At 36.7% G+C, this 15,873-nt stretch overlaps 1 protein-coding gene across 13 annotated transcripts in view; it reads right to left on the reverse strand.

Annotated features, from left to right (window-relative positions):
- The window catches only part of EIF4G3 (eukaryotic translation initiation factor 4 gamma, 3), a 236,988-nt gene that overhangs the window by 104,046 nt on the left and 117,069 nt on the right, over window positions 1–15,873 (reverse strand). For 8 of the 13 annotated variants that reach the window (XM_012722291.1, XM_012722290.1, XM_012722286.1 and 5 more), the window contains 5 exons: window positions 14,004–14,024; window positions 12,990–13,169; window positions 12,344–12,458; window positions 3,953–4,050; window positions 1,957–2,079 (listed from right to left, as the gene is read on the reverse strand). In XM_012722291.1, coding sequence (XP_012577745.1) covers window positions 1,957–2,079; window positions 3,953–4,050; window positions 12,344–12,458; window positions 12,990–13,169; window positions 14,004–14,024 — 537 coding nt within the window. The remainder of the gene's footprint in view (window positions 1–1,956; window positions 2,080–3,952; window positions 4,051–12,343; window positions 12,459–12,989; window positions 13,170–14,003; window positions 14,025–15,873) is intronic. The other 5 variants (XM_012722292.1, XM_012722284.1, XM_012722288.1 and 2 more) reach the window with 1 other exon arrangement.

The following is a 15,873-nucleotide window of genomic DNA, read 5'->3' on the forward strand; positions in this document are numbered from 1 at the left end:
CTTAACAAAGACTGTTCCCCTATTCTTATGAATTTCTAGAAAATGAAGCCAAAGTTCAGTTGTCATCATCACACTTGTGATATTCTTTAACATAAAGGAAAAATAAAATATTTCTGGTACCTATGAGTATGTTAAAAAGTTATTTATTCTATGAGTATCATACATTTGGAAAGACAACAGATTGGCAAGTGGCAATTAAAAGCAGATTACATCATTTATAAAAACTGCTTCAAGACAGTACATCACCTCAAAAAGAATGATCAACACTATAACTTTTGACTGATAGCCTTTATCAGCTGAAAGTGTACATTTAATATGCTTTATGGTTATGTAGATGATGCACATACTTGTAGGTCGGTCCCTGATCTTTGGGAGGTTGGGAGGAAGGGCAAAAGGAGTTTTGTGTCTAAGGATAAGCAGAAGAGGGTGGAAATAAACTTGTTAAGATTAATGAGTCATAAGCCATCCCTTTAGGGATTTCAAATGCAAAAGAACTATTAATACATGTTCAAGTTGAAAACTTAAAACACAAATCAACAAAAAGTTTCAATTATCTGGCTTAATAATAACAATGTTTTACTAACATGGGAAAACAGACCAAAATTGAGTTGCTAATCAACTAACCCCAAAGTTTTGCTATAGTTCACCCTACTATAGTTCACCCCTACTTAAAGCCTAATAGATAATTTAAATGTGTAAATGTCCACTACTAGTGAAGAGATTGAACATAAGAGACCTTAATTAATCTTGAAACAACACTGATAAAATGGGAATGATATAATGGTATAAAGTTCTATATAATCATTAGTTTAACCTTATAATTAACCTACCTAGATGGTGGCATATTATACTTATCTATATGATGGAAGATGAGGTAAATGTCAGTCAGAGACTACTAGCATTTCCAAATGTCAAACACATCATTAGAACAAAGGCACAAGTTTTAGGCTTACTCAAAACTCATAGGTTTTTCAAGTGCTCTAAATACAGCCATCTATTTGTGATCTCAATTTTAATAAGTTTTTATTTGATTTGCTAAAATCAAATCAATAGTTTTATTCTAAAATGCTTCATACTTGATCATCCACATCACTTATTAGAAATAGGGCGCTAAGGAATTCTTCACCATTCAACCATGAGAGTTCTTAAGAAAAGCAAGAAGTCCCCTATCTCCTCCACTCCTTAAAACTCTGGTTTTTATCTGTTTTATACTCGGGGTCCTCTTGTTACATATTTTGAATATTTGAAAATCATTTCCTCTGTATCAAAATTTAAAGTGTCCCAGGGACAAGATAAAAATGATGCGAAACTTGGAGGGAATCACCCTCTATTATAGGTTAATTAAACTCCAGCACCTCCTAGAATGTTTTGATCTCTAAAAACAAGAAAGTGAACTCTTAGGGAAACACAATAAGCACAGTTTGTGCCAGGAATGAAAAGGTGTTTAAGTGACAAAAATTGCAACTTTAAAAACAATACCTACCACTATACGTCATTTATGTAGTTCTAAAAACATAACATATACCAGTAACATATCTAAATATACCCTTAATAAGACAAACAATCATATCAAACAATGTTGTTCATTTAAAATGTTTAAATTCTCAACCTTAACACAATGTGTAGCATTTAATTCCAATCATTCCCTATTGAAAATATGAAATACTCATTTAATGAGTAAGAATAAAGCTCCTTTTAGTATTATGAAATATAGTTATAGGAAGAGTGGCAACAGCTATGTTCTGAATATAAAAACAATGCACAGAAACTTCAATAAAAATCCAAAAGTTATAACAATTAGTAAAGTGAAATAACATCTATTTAAACATCCTTTAGATATTCAAGGCTATGAGACAACTGATGGAAGGAACAGAAAGTGGTTATAGAATAAAGAAGAGCTGTGTAGTAATTAGCGAGCAAATACACACCGTCATCCATCAAGGCTCACTATCTTACCTGAGGGGGAGTAGGTGTGGATGTGGGCCTCCCTATGGGTGGCGTAGGATTTCTGCTGCCACCTCCAGACATAATTTCCTCTGTTATATCTTTACCTCCCTGGTTTGGATCTCGAATTCTTATCTATAAGGTTACAATAAAACAGCACATTTACAGATGGGTGTCCTTGCAACAGATTTACAGATATGTGAAGTATCAAAGGTGCAAACAGGGAAACCTATTAAGTATCAAAGTTGATAAGTAACATATTTGACTTTAATTCAAATACAGAATCATGTCATTCACAGAAATTTAGGCCATTAGCTCTGACCCGAACTAATTAGAATAAGCTAAAATGAGAATCAGTTGACTGAATGTCTACGTCAAAAGTGCAAAATATTACTGCTTTTTCTTGTAATTATGTTTTCATTTATAATGCTTAACATAAAAATCATAAAGTAATATGGAAGTTGCTCTGTAGAGTAGTTTTAAAGGCCTTAAAATCTAATAGCATGAGGTTCTCCAATAAAATTTGCATGTCTATGACTTAGGAACAGGAATTGATGCTGTAGGTAACATCACCTATGCATGTAGGGATGCTCAGTGCAGCAGTGTTTTTTCCCCCCAGCAGACACAGAAATATCCTCAAGGATGATCAAAAATACTGTAATTCACTAAGCTGTCAAAACACTAGCAAGGGTGTATAACAACAGTACTTCAATTAAAAAAACATGCATATCTTGCAATTCAAAAGTTATGCTACATTCTTGCAATCAACTATTAGCAAAACCAAATGATTATTAGAAAGAATGAAAAAGATCTACATGTCTGATATGGAATGATCATTATGATGTGTTATAAGTGAAACAGTAACAAAACACAGACTAGTGCGCATGATCTTCTTTAGAATTTAGAAAAGGCTACACATGCTAATAACGTCAGTGGAGGTTGTGCTCTCATGCAAGTGGAGTGTCTGGAGTTGGGCCTTCCACCCTGGGACAGCACTGAGAGATAAAGCTTTCCAAATAGTAAATTTTATAAGATTTTTTTAAATATCATTTGCTTTTATTGATACGGAAATTTGTTTCTACTGTGGTGTTAGTAGTGGCTTCTGATTAATCTGTTCTATTGGTATTTCTGTCTTTAGATCTATTATTACTGTCTACCATGTTCATTACCTTCACTCTCACACTCTTAGTGTTTTCCAGTCCACTGTTTACCATAATGTTCCAACATTCCAATATTTCTAAAGCACTGTGTCTCAACTGTGGTGTCATGACTTATGGCATGTGTACACTATTTGCTTCTAATAGTAAAGACCAAAGTTTGGACAGTCATTAATTTTTTTTATTAAATTAGAGTACTTCAAGAATGTGGCTGTGTGTCACCCCTACCTCGTTCCTCTGTGTGAACGATGCGGTCCTTTCCAAACATTACCTATTTAGTGGTTTCTGATGAATAAAAGACTACAAAGCCACTCTTCCACAAAATTCATTTTATATTACCACAATCTAATTTTCTTGTGTCTGGCTTGTTTAACAGAATCAAAGTCCTTGTAAGTTATTGAAAACTATTAGAATAGTTTCCTAAATTTTGACTTACATTTCTTAATTCCATAAAAACAAGTTTTCTTGTTGTCTTTAAGCAACTTTGCTCCTTTTCTTTTGTGCTAATACCCCACCCTCCATCACATGATAGTCAGATGTAGAGCTTCCCAGCACTAAAGTTGAAAGACAAGTTGGATGTGAGAACTGAATTCGTATTTTTCTCACTAAGTCCTTAGAAAACCAAACCCTCCCAGTTCTCAAGTTGGAGGACACACTGTCATTTACCAAATGACAATTCCAACTGCTAGCTATATGCCCATGTAAATCCTCCAGGTCTAATGGTGGGGCTATAAGAGAGAAAATGGCAATCATTTGTGAACTGAGAAGAATAATGACTGCAGCTGTGGGCAAAGTTATTTCACAAGTAAGTGGACATTCAATTTTAATTAGAAATATTAAAGATCTCTTACTGTTTTTTTCTCTCTCTTGGCTGGAGGGGGCTGCTGCTGTGTAGGCACTATGATAGGTGCTGACTGATACACTGGCTGACTTGGGTAAAATGGTGTTCCTAAAGAAGGAGAACAGAAGCATTCAGTTATTTTGTCAAGCACTGTAAGACCACTAATGTCACTGAGCATCTGGATGGTCACTTGTCAAAAGCAAATACCAAACAAAAGCAAGCATTCTTAATTGTTGTTTCTACTAACTCCCTTCCAGCTATAAGTGGTCAAACACTTATAAATACCTTTTTCTTTAGCATCTAATATAAAAACAACTGCTATAGATTGTCACCAGAATTACATAGCCCAAACTCTAATCCTGCTAAAGCCCTGACTATGAAAAAGCCTGTTCTGGAGGCCCTACTTGTTACAGTTCTCAAACCAGGGTTTATATGAGCATGTATTGTGTGTGGCTTTGGTGAGCTGCAGGGGAAAATATCTGATTATCCTGGGGTGGGGGTTGTTTTAATCCTTCTCTCTACAACTGCCATAGAGAGCGCCACCATCAAGGTTTGGCAGATATCCTATCTTTGGGACAGGAAAAAGGCTGAGACCAGTAGATATTAAGAATCAGGTTCTAGGTTCTAGATTTCTAAACACCACATTTTTGCTCTTGCTATGATCTAAGTTGTTCCTAATATTTTTGCATTCCCATTATCTTCAACACTGCTTACACCTCTGGCTATTCATATTGCCCTCTGCCTGAAAATTATCTTCTTCCACCCACCCTTTGTATTCTAAACAAATGCTTTTTAACTTTCACTTTGATTATTCAATTACAAGTAAATGAGAGTGCTTAGAGTAACAGTGGTGACAGGGATCAGATACTGGACGTTTTTAAGATGGGTCGTACAGATTTGTTGATGGGTTGGATGTGGGTGTGAAGCAAAGTATTTAAGGAAAACTCATAGGCATTTGTCTGAGTTAGTAGAATAGAGATGCCATTTATTTACTAGAATGAGGAAAACAAGGAGGAAGAACAGAGTTTAGGGCAGAAGACTTAGGAATTAAAAATGAGGACAAAAATTAGGAATTAAATCTCAAGTTTGAGATTCTTATTTGCTCTTCAAACAGATCCAGTAGGTAGGAGAGACAAGTCTGGAGTCAAAGAACAGAAATCCATTTTGGAATTACTAGAATATGGACAACATTTAAATCATCAAACTAGGTAACTCAGGAAATGAAGATACATAAAGAAGCCCAAGGATTAAATCTTGAAGTACTCAATTTCTTCTTAGAGGTGACAGATATAAAGGAAAGCAGCAAAGGAGATGAACAAGAAAACCAAGGCAGCATGACAGAAGTAGCTCCTGAATGGACAGAGGTCAAAACTATGTCAAGTGGTGCTGAGACCAACTAAGACTTAGCAAAGTAGAGTCACTGGTGACTGTCAAAAGTTGTTTGATTGGAGGAGAGATGTGCATCCTCACTGGGATGGATTCAGTAATAAATGGATGCAGGAAAATGAAGATGGTAAGTATAGATAACTTGTTTTCTTAAGATTTTACTACAAATGGAAGCAGGAAAATGAACTACAGATGAACAAGAATACAGAACCCAAGCCCATCTTTTTATTTTTTAAAGAAGAAAAAAAAAAACTGGAATTAACCAGTAGACCTGAATAGTGATAGGACTAACTCAGGGGGTGGGGGAGAACAGATTTTTAAAAAGATTATTTTCTGCAGGTAGACAAAATCGCTACAGTAGCAGACTGATCCACTGCCTAAGTGGAAGATGGGCCTGTGGTAGAAATAGAGAAAGTGAAAATGTAAGGGGGGGTTCCCCAAGAGAGGGGGAGGTTCCAGGTTCCCTGCCCCACCCAAAGGAGGGTGGAGCTAAGCAGAGAAGAGAAGAATCTGGATAAAGAGACTGAGGAGGAAAGCAGGATGGAGGCCAGGAGACCTGAGGGAGGCACATGAAGAAGCGGCTCTTGTTTCTTGGCCCTGGACTGAATGAAACAGATGTGGGAGAGGCCCGTGGGGAGGTTTACAATGGCAGCGTTTATCTTGATTTTGATTTGCTTTTTCCTCCCAGTCTTGTCTGGCCATTTCAGACCCTTTTCCATGGGTCCCCACCAGAGGTGCTTTAGGCTTTTGGAGGGCTTTCAGGCCTTGCTCTGGGCCAGTCCCTTTTGGGTGGACTTTTACCGACAAAGGGATGGGTCACTTTGGGTGTTTGATTTAGAAACCATATTCTTTGTCTTTTCTGTATTGCACACTGATTGTATTAAAGTTCTTTCCATTAAAGATCTTATATGCTTTGTCTTGATGCGGTGGATGGCAGAGCCTATTTAGAGCAGAAAGGTTTGGGGTTAAGGGTGCCCCTCTCCCTGCCTTGTAACAATAGCAAGGTACAAGAAGGAAAGAAATGTGTATGAATGTGAGTAATACAAGTAAAATCCTTGATACTTTTACAAGCAGTCAAATAATGTTGGCTCTATTGCTATCAACATTACTAACATCTTGACCAACATCATAATCTTCATAATTTCTTGGAAGCAGTGTGATACACAGTAGCAGAGTTCTGCAAATGGCAATCAGGTTTGGAGAATCAAACTTGGAAAAGATGTAATCAGGGAAAATGATAAGGATTTCAAGAAGTTCAATGTAAAAAAACCTTAGTCACCCTTTAAGTAAACTATCTCAAAGTAGAGCTCAAGTAAGCAATTCTATGATACCCTATTATGTTACGAGTTCCAAAATTCAGAAAACAAACCCCTAAAACTGGTTTCAAATGCTGCAAGACCAGCAATAAAATCTGTTCACCTTGCCACAATTTTTAAACTGAAAGAAACAAGATACAGAAGGTGAACCATTCCTTAAAAAAAGAAATCAGGCTCTTGCCAATGAAACATTTTTAAGCAAACATGATTTTGGCAAAGAACGATATGTAATAGCCAACAATAAATACCAGCTGAGTAACCTGGCAGAGTAAATTAATCTCCATATAGCAAGGTCAAACAGGATTAGTAAAACTAGCAACCCAGCAAAGCAGCCCTTCTAACTTACCACATTGAAGTTTTCTTTTATTAACTAATTTAACTTTTTTACATCATCAAAAGTATTTAAATACATTTGTGCTATTAAAAATCTAAGTGACTTTTGCATACCACTTGTCTATTAGTCAAATTACTTAATGTCCCTAAAGCATTAAATGGAGTAGGCTTGTCTAGAACAGGGGATCTATAAACAAAGCCCATGGGTCAATCCATCCTAATGCCATTTATTTTGTAAATAATGCTTTACTAGATCACACCAATAAGTAAATAAGTTTACTTATTGCATCTGGATACTTTTCCCACTATAATGACAGAGTTGAACAGTTGCCCTTTGAAACATACTTACTATATCTAGCCCCTTACAGAAAGTTTGTGAACCCAATTCTAGATAACTGGTTCTAGGTCTAGTTTATACAAGAGATGAAAATGATAAATGGGTAAGTTCATGCAATAACTAGCATATACACATTCACGTACACTTGTGGATAAGCTTGCCAATTTGACATTTTTATAAAGCATTGTCTGTATATTGAAATTATTTCATTCCTAAAACTTCTGTTGTTAAAATAGCCTTTCTATATGAAATGACACTGACAGTAAGCAGCCATTTTTCTTTCTTTCTTTTTTTTTTTTTTAAAGATTTACTGTCTTTATTTATGTATACAAGAGCTAGGGTTAGGCCAGAAGTGCAAAGATGGGAGGGGGGCTGGGTCAGCACCCTGGCCAACTATTGCTGACAGATTCATAGTGCTGAGACTTAACACCATGCACCACTGGACCACCAGGGAGGCCCCATAACGTTATTTTAGCATGTACTAATTTTATAGCTTTTTTCCGATTCAATATATTCTAAGAAATAGCAAGAGTCAATTTTATATTTAAACATAATTTTAACTGGGCTCTCCCTGGTGGTGCAAGAGTTAAAGCACATCACATTAATGGACACAGGTTTGTTTATAATAAATTACAATTTTTTAAAAGATTTGTTTATTTATTTATGCATACAAGAAGTGGGGTACAGGCCAGAGGTGCGAGGGGTGAGAGGATTCACCAGAGACGGAGTGGGGAGCAGAACAGGTGGCTCTACTAGAATACACTGCTGAGGGGAGCAGCGGGGGGAACAGAAGAGGTCTGCTGTCTTCTATGGGTCACCTCCCTGACTGGGAATCGAACTTGTGCTGCAGTGACTGCAGCTAGCTCCGGAAGTGCTACACTGTAACCTGTTGTACCACAGGTAGGACCCATAAATTACACTCTTAAAAAAATTTTTTTGAATTACCATTTCTTTGTGTAGTAAGAACATTGAAGATCTACTCCCAACTTTAAAGCATATAATAGAGTGAAACTATAATCCCCATGTTATACATTAATTAGATCCCCAAAACATACTTATTTTTTAACTGGAAATTAATAGCCTTTGACTACCATCTTAACCATTTTCCCTACCCACATATCCCAATACTCCATTATCCAAATACCCAATATCCATTGGATATTTACCCAATATCCCATTATACTGTTTCTAACAAATTTGATTATTTTTTTAATCCATATACAATTTATGTCATATAATATTTGTCTTCCAACTACTTTCAGTTAGCAGAATACCCTCAAAGTTCATCCATTTAGTCAAATGGCAGAATTCCCTTCTTTCTCATGGATGAATGATATCCCATGTGCACATCTACTTTATTCATTCATCTGTTACATTCAATCTCTTTCCTTATCAGTGCTGCAATAAACAGAGAAATCAGCTATCTGATTGATAGCCTGCTTTCATTTCTTTTGGATATATATCCAAAATGGGCTGCTAGATTATATGATAGTTCTTTTGTATTAAAACTTTGATTTTCTCAGGGCCCTCCCTGGTGGCACAGCGGGTTGGAGCACAGCACTGAGAATCTAAAGCCGCTTCCGAATGAGTTCGATTCCTGCCTGCCCCGGAGGTGACCACATGATGTGGCAGACCTCTCCTGACCCGCCCGCTGCTCCCCTCAACAGTGTACTTCGTCAATCTGCCTGTTCTGCTCCCCGCTCTGTCTCTGGTGAAGCCTCTCACTGCCCCTGAGCCTCTGGCCTGTACCCCAGTTCTGTATGCACAAATAAATAAATCTTTAAAAAAAAAAAAAAAACTTTGATTTTCTTACATCATTGTTCATTTTTTTAAAAGATTTATTTATTTATTCGTACAGAATTGGGGCACAGGCCAGAGATGCGGAGGGTGAGAGGGTGAGAGACAGAGTGGGGAGCAGAACAGGCAGATCAACGAAGTACACTGCTGAGGGGAGCAGCGGGTGGGTCAGGAGAGGTCTGCCGCACCATGTGGTCACCTCCAGGGCAAGCGGGGATCAAACTCTTGTGGAAGTGGCTTAAGCTTCCCAGTGCTGCGCTTTAACCCGCTGAGCCACCAGGGAGGGCCCTCATTGTTCATTTTTACACAGTATCTGATACATCCCCTCAGGTACAGACCCTTAAGTCTCTTACCACCAATCACCTGTTGAGCCATGCCCCTCTCCCTCCCTTCCCTGAGGCTGTACACCTCAGATCTAGGATTGCCTGCAATTTGCCTTCTCTTCCCTTGGCCCATTGTTCAGTTTCCCTATATTCTTTCTATCGTTTTTTTTTTTTTTTTGACTTTTTTCACTGAGGATAGTCTCTTTTAGCTCCACCCATGTTGCTGCAGATAACATGTGTCTCTCTTTTGACTACTGAGCAATATTCCATTGTACAGATATACCGCATCTTCTTGACCCACTCATCTGTTTTTGGGCATTTAGGTTGGGTCCTTATCTCAGCTATTGTAAATAGTGACACAGTACACAGAGGAATTTAGGTTTCTTTTCAAATTAATGTTTTTGTGTCCTTTGGGTAGATTCCTAAGAGTGGAATAGCTGCATCATGTGATAGATCCATTTACAGTAATTTGAGGAATCTCCAGCAGTCTGCAGTCCCACCAGCAGTTAAAGAAGGTTCCTTTCCTCCACATCCTCACCAGTTTTGCTTTTAATATGGACCTTCCTCACCAGTGTAAGGTATCTCATTGTGGTTTTGATTTGCATTTCCCTGTTTGTAAGTGATGTTGAAATTTTTTCATATACCTGTTGGCCATTTGCATTTCGTCTTTGGAGAAGTGTCTTTTTAGTTCTTCTGCCCATTTTTTGACTGGATAGTGGGCTTTGTTTTTGTTGAGTCGCAGAAGATCTGTGGTATCTGTCTCTTATTGGTTAGATGGAGTACAAATATCTTCTACCAATCTATGGGCTACCTCTTTGTTCTGGTTATTGTCTCTTTTGCTGTAAAGAAGCTTTTCAGTTTGATGTAATCTCAGCTGTTTATCTTTTCCTTCATTTTCTTTGCTTCTGGAGCCTCAAGTCCTCTAAGATGTTTCTGAGATTTATGTCTTAAGAGTGTTGTACCTATGTTTCCTCCTATAGTTTCAGGCTTTACCATCCAAGACTTTTATCCATGCTGAGTTGTATTATGTATCAGATACTAATATAGTTTCATTCTTTTGCAGGCAGCAGTCCCAGTTTTCCAAGCAACATTTATTGAAGTTATTTTCCTTGTTACAGTGTACATTCTTAGTAGTTTTATTTTTAATTTTTCCCCAGTCACAACCATCTCTTACAATTCCCTTATCATTTCCTTTCCCCACTGATACTCACTGGTTTTTGTATTTTACTTTACAAATTGTTTGCTATGTATATATCCAGTATTAGCTGTTATTCTGACTTGCTTTACTACATTTTAAAACTCACTCCACTCCGCTGAAAATGGGTGCACTTCTTCTTTCCCTATGGTTAAGTATCCTTACCTGTATTCTGAATTTCTTGATTTAATCACTTTATGATGGGCATTTCGGCTGTGTCCATGTCTCAGCTACTGTAAGTAATGCTGCTGTGAACACTGTAGAACATATGACTTCTTGCATTAATGGATTTACATTCTTTGGCCCAATGCCCATGAGTAGAATTTGGTATTATGTCGTTTTCATTTTCAATTTTTTAAAAAGTAAATATAGATTCTTTTCTACAATGGTGTACAGTTTACATTCCTACAAACTGGGTAATTTTCTCCACATTCCCTCTAGCACTCATTACTAGAGATCTTTTTTAATACACGCCACTTTCATGGACGGGAGATTGTATTTCATCATGGGTTTCACCTGCGTATCTTTTAAAATAGAAAACAAATTTATTTTCAAGTCCATTGGTCTTCTGGATATCCTATTTAGGGAACTATCTTTTCAGATCTGTTGCCCATATATTGGCTGTTTTGTTTTTTACTGTTGAAATATGAGCTTTTTATATATCTTCGATATTAATCCCTTATCAGTTATATATTGTGTATGAGAGACTGGAGAACATTTTCTCTCGTTCAGTAGGTATTTTTTTATCTTTTATTTTACTTTGCTGTAATAAAAGTTTTTTTGAGGAAATCCCAATTATTTTTGTTTTTTTTCCTATGTCATTGGGATTAAGCAACCAAAACAATCCTTGATGTCACAGAACATATCACCAGTGTTTTCTTATACGTATTTTATTGTTTCAGGTAATTACATCTAAATCTTCACTCCATTTGGTGCTTTTTTGTGTGTACAGAATTAATGATCCAACTTCATCCCTTTATGTGTAGCTTTCCAAATAACAAATATTTTGGTAAACAGTTGGAAAAAAGAACTCATAAAAAGGAGAGAAGGTCTATTCATATGCTATCAAAAATAATCCAGTGGAAATAATCAGCTGGTAACCGATGTCAGAACTCAAGACATCAAGTCTTTACTACAGAACTACCAGCTTCTTCAGAAGTAACCATTCCTATAGTACTCTTTCCTCAAAAGGTATCATCTCCATAAGACTTTTTCCACTGTCTAAAGCGCAGATGTATGCCACTGAAACAGTGTGCATAGCCCTGGAGGGGATTATGCTAAGTGATTAAAGAGAGAAGGGGGAAGACAGGAATGATCTGAATATATGTGGAATACAGATAAAACAAAAAACTGATAAAACTAAGCCAAAACAAATCTTAGAAACAGGACTGCAGAAACAAGGCTATTAGAGGCGGAAATAGAGGTGGGAGCAAACAGGGGAGGAGGTCAGTGAGGTGGTGCAGTGGTGGTGGGTGTGGTATAGTGACAGCATCAGGAGGCATGAGCCTACTCTAAATCACACGGAGCTAGAAACCAGTAATACCTCAGCAATATAAACAAAGATAAAATAAAAAGTAAATTTAAAGCCAGAGCTATTTGCAACCTTTAATTTTAAAGTCCTTCACAGCACTGAACTACATTGCCCAAATTGACCCAACAACAAAACGGAGTAAGTACAAGACACTAGCAGAAACTGCCTGACTGTCATACTTACCATAGGCATTAGGAAAGTCCCCAGGCCCTGGTCCAGGATAAAAAGGACCTGGCCCTGGCGGCTGAACTGGATACTGTTGTGGAGGCCCAACATAAGGAGGACCACTATGACGGTACTGGAAAAGAAAATTACACTTTTTAAATACTATGGAGGTTGCTTATTAAGGAAAAATTAAAAGTCTCTGTGTAGAAAACCATTTAAATGAGGTGAAGCCACTAGATTAAACATATTCAAAATGTTAACTTGCTAAGAAATGTAATGAGAATGAAGAAAAAGATGTGACTTATGTCAAGTCATATAGCAAATCAAAGCACATAGGCAGACATCAGCTTACTGTAAAATTATTTCAATATGGTAGCTTGTAATGACATTGAATGCCACATAAACAGCATAATTACTAAACCTATTTTAGAACAACTGGTTGTTCTACCAAATTTTAAGAAAAGCAATGTAAAAGTTATTGCCTTACAATATTATATATATTAACAAAAGGACCAGAATTACTACCAACAACAAACGTTCATACAACATTAAAAGGAAATGCAATTACTACCCTTCCAGCTCCCTTTGCTAAGAATCTGGATTAATCCCCTTCTACTGCCAAGAATTATCCCCATACTACACGTAGATCTGGGAAACACGTTACCTGCGGTATACAGTACTGAGGACCCTGGGGCACAGGATACGGCATGGGCAGATGATTAACCATCATGATGTGCTGATTGGCCTGATACACTGCAGTGGGTGTCTGTGCACCGGGACGAATGGAAGGACTGGTGTTCGGGATGGTAGCTCTAGGAGGCTGTATTTGAGGCCTCTGGAAAAACTGAGGAGGGGAGAAAAAAACTTACTTTTTACAAAGAGAAATACGTGTTTTACTACCTTTAGCGTTTTTCTTTTTTACTAACTAAAAAATACGAAGTTGAACTAAAAACACAATATACAGGAAATAGTCTATTGCTGTGGCTGAATAAGTAATGTTAACAAATATTCCATACTAGGTATACTAGGTCAAGTCTTAATTGCTGTCACACTTTTATAGCAGTAATATAGCAATTTAACTTAAAATTATCAATTTTAAAATGTAAAAAAAAAACACAACAAAAGGTATACAGCTGGTAACACTTTAAGATGTTCTGTTATTAAAATATTATTTTCATAAAGAGTAGGTGGCTTGTTATCAACTTATTAAAAATAAAGGTAGCTCCTAAAAAGCTATCACTACATCATTTATAAAATATTTAGGAGACTAGGAAATTTCTGTGGACATAAAAACATTCATATCAGTCTATTAGTGTCAAGTTTAATTAAAATTATCTATAGGGCTGTCACATGATAGGAAATGTCTTCACTTTCAAAATAAGTGGCAGTAACATGCTAGAAACTGATCCCAATTTTGCCTTTTTGAGTAACTGCAATAAAGTGGGGAATCTAGACAGGTTTAGGAATGATCTGGAAGGAAAGAGCTCAAATCTCTCAAATGACAACTAGTACTGTGAGTTATTTATGGTTATCACTGCAGGCTTGATAGTTCTGAAACAATACTAACAGTAAGTCCCCACCATTAGTGCAGGTATTCCTCTGGAAACATCTATCTGACTATAATAATAATAACAGGAGAGAGTAATAAAGAAGCCATGCAGAACCAAGAGTTTGTTACCTGGATGGGTCTGAATCCTCCCTTCAATTATGAAGCAAGAAAGCAGCAGGAAACAGAAAGAAAGCCAATGGAAAAGCTTATAGATCAGTAGGAAGGGGGAGGACATAGCATGCAGCTCAACAAAAAAAAAAATCTTCCTCTTTGATAACAGAAGAAAGAAAATTCAAAAATCAGGATGACAAATTCTCCACTTGAGAATTCAAGAACATGTGGAACAGAAGAATCAAATCATATTTAATTGAAAATAAGTAAATCCAGAGGGGAAAATATTCTAAGTATAGTTACATATTATGACAGCAGTTTTAAAAGAAATATGTATTTGGTGACAAAAGTACAGCTGGGGCTACTGACTCTCAATCTTGACCCTAATGGATGCCCATTATCGATTTGATGTTATTTTAATTCTCTATGATCACTCTCCATCTTGGAGAAAAGTTAATACGAGGTTATCTGTTATTTTTAAGTTTGCATAAGTCCTAAGATAGATAACTAATCTTTACAATATATAACAGATTCTTCATGAAAAGATCTTTTCAACTAAGCAGGCACGTAATAGACCGCTTATAGCTTTCAAACTGGTAAATAATAGTTTAAAAACATAGCTCAAAAATTTCCTGAGTTGTCTTACAGTTTGAGGCACAAATGTTACTACCTGTCAAATAAAGTCAAGGTTGAGCTTTGACCTTGGGTCAACTAAGTTCTTACACTGCCCTACTCTTAAGCATCAAACTACCTACTGGTGGCAGAAAAAGTAACTTTTCACTTAGTGCTAAACTGAAAGAATTAGAATCCAAAGCTCAAACCATTCAGTCTTCATAAGCCAGGACAAAGAACGACCCAACGCAATCAAGTCACAGAAAAGCAACAGAATGAAAGGTACAGTAGGAGAAGAGAGTGACGGGGGAATCCGAAGGGACAGCCACACGACAGTAGATGGACGCAAAGTTGGTAAGCAGGAACCTGAGGTGGGTCACAACAGCAGAGACCTTCTAGTTATCTCCATGGATACAGTTTTGGTCAGAGTCAGAATTTTTGTCAGCTGCAAACAGGAACACTGAGCTAGTGAACTTTCCACATCAGGCTTCATTTCTATTAATCACATAGCAGAGAGAATCTATTCCTCAATGCATGAGAGCTGTAAACACAGAATGAACCTAAGCATTTGTACCCGGGTTAATAAAGCAGAAGCTGCAAAATAGGCCTCAAGGAGATGAGACTTATCTGTTCAACTGACTGAACATTACTAGATGTTAGATGCAGTAAAAAACAAAAACAAAACAATAACAAAAAAAGATTAATCCTGCAAAATTCTTTTCTATCAACTCTAGAGGGCAGCCAAGACAAGGAGAGTAGTAAACAGTTACAGATGATGACCCACTGTAGTTATATTATCATCAAATTTTGTCAAAATAATTGCTGCCTAAAGAGACATGGTGTTAGAGTGGTAGGGAGGAATTAAGCCATTAACACATGCAGAGCAAGAAAATTAGAGAGAGGCAAAGTTTTCCCACAATTTTAAGTCTACTGTAAGGGAATACTTTTCCTACCAATATATCACATTTGCTTTGCTGGGATTTTTAAACAGCCCACCCAGAATAACTGAGGTTATATTTTATTCAAAATTTCTAAATAATGTAAGAATGTTTTCTTCAGGGGTTTTGAAAGAGAAAACAAGTATTGATAATGAAACCCCAAAATTAATATACATCTGAGCCAGTAAAGCCCCAAATTTATGGTTATGTGCACATACAGTGATTTAAAAAAAAAAAAAAAAACTAGGAAATCAGTTTTAAAGCTAAATAGAAAAATGTATTCTTCTAGCAAGGGTGAAGCTTTACAGAGTAACTTACTAGCCACAGGTAAGCACTCT

This window comes from Condylura cristata, unplaced genomic scaffold, assembly GCF_000260355.1.
Source record: "Condylura cristata isolate star-nosed mole 26May11 unplaced genomic scaffold, ConCri1.0 scaffold00008, whole genome shotgun sequence".
Taxonomy (NCBI): domain Eukaryota; kingdom Metazoa; phylum Chordata; class Mammalia; order Eulipotyphla; family Talpidae; genus Condylura; species Condylura cristata.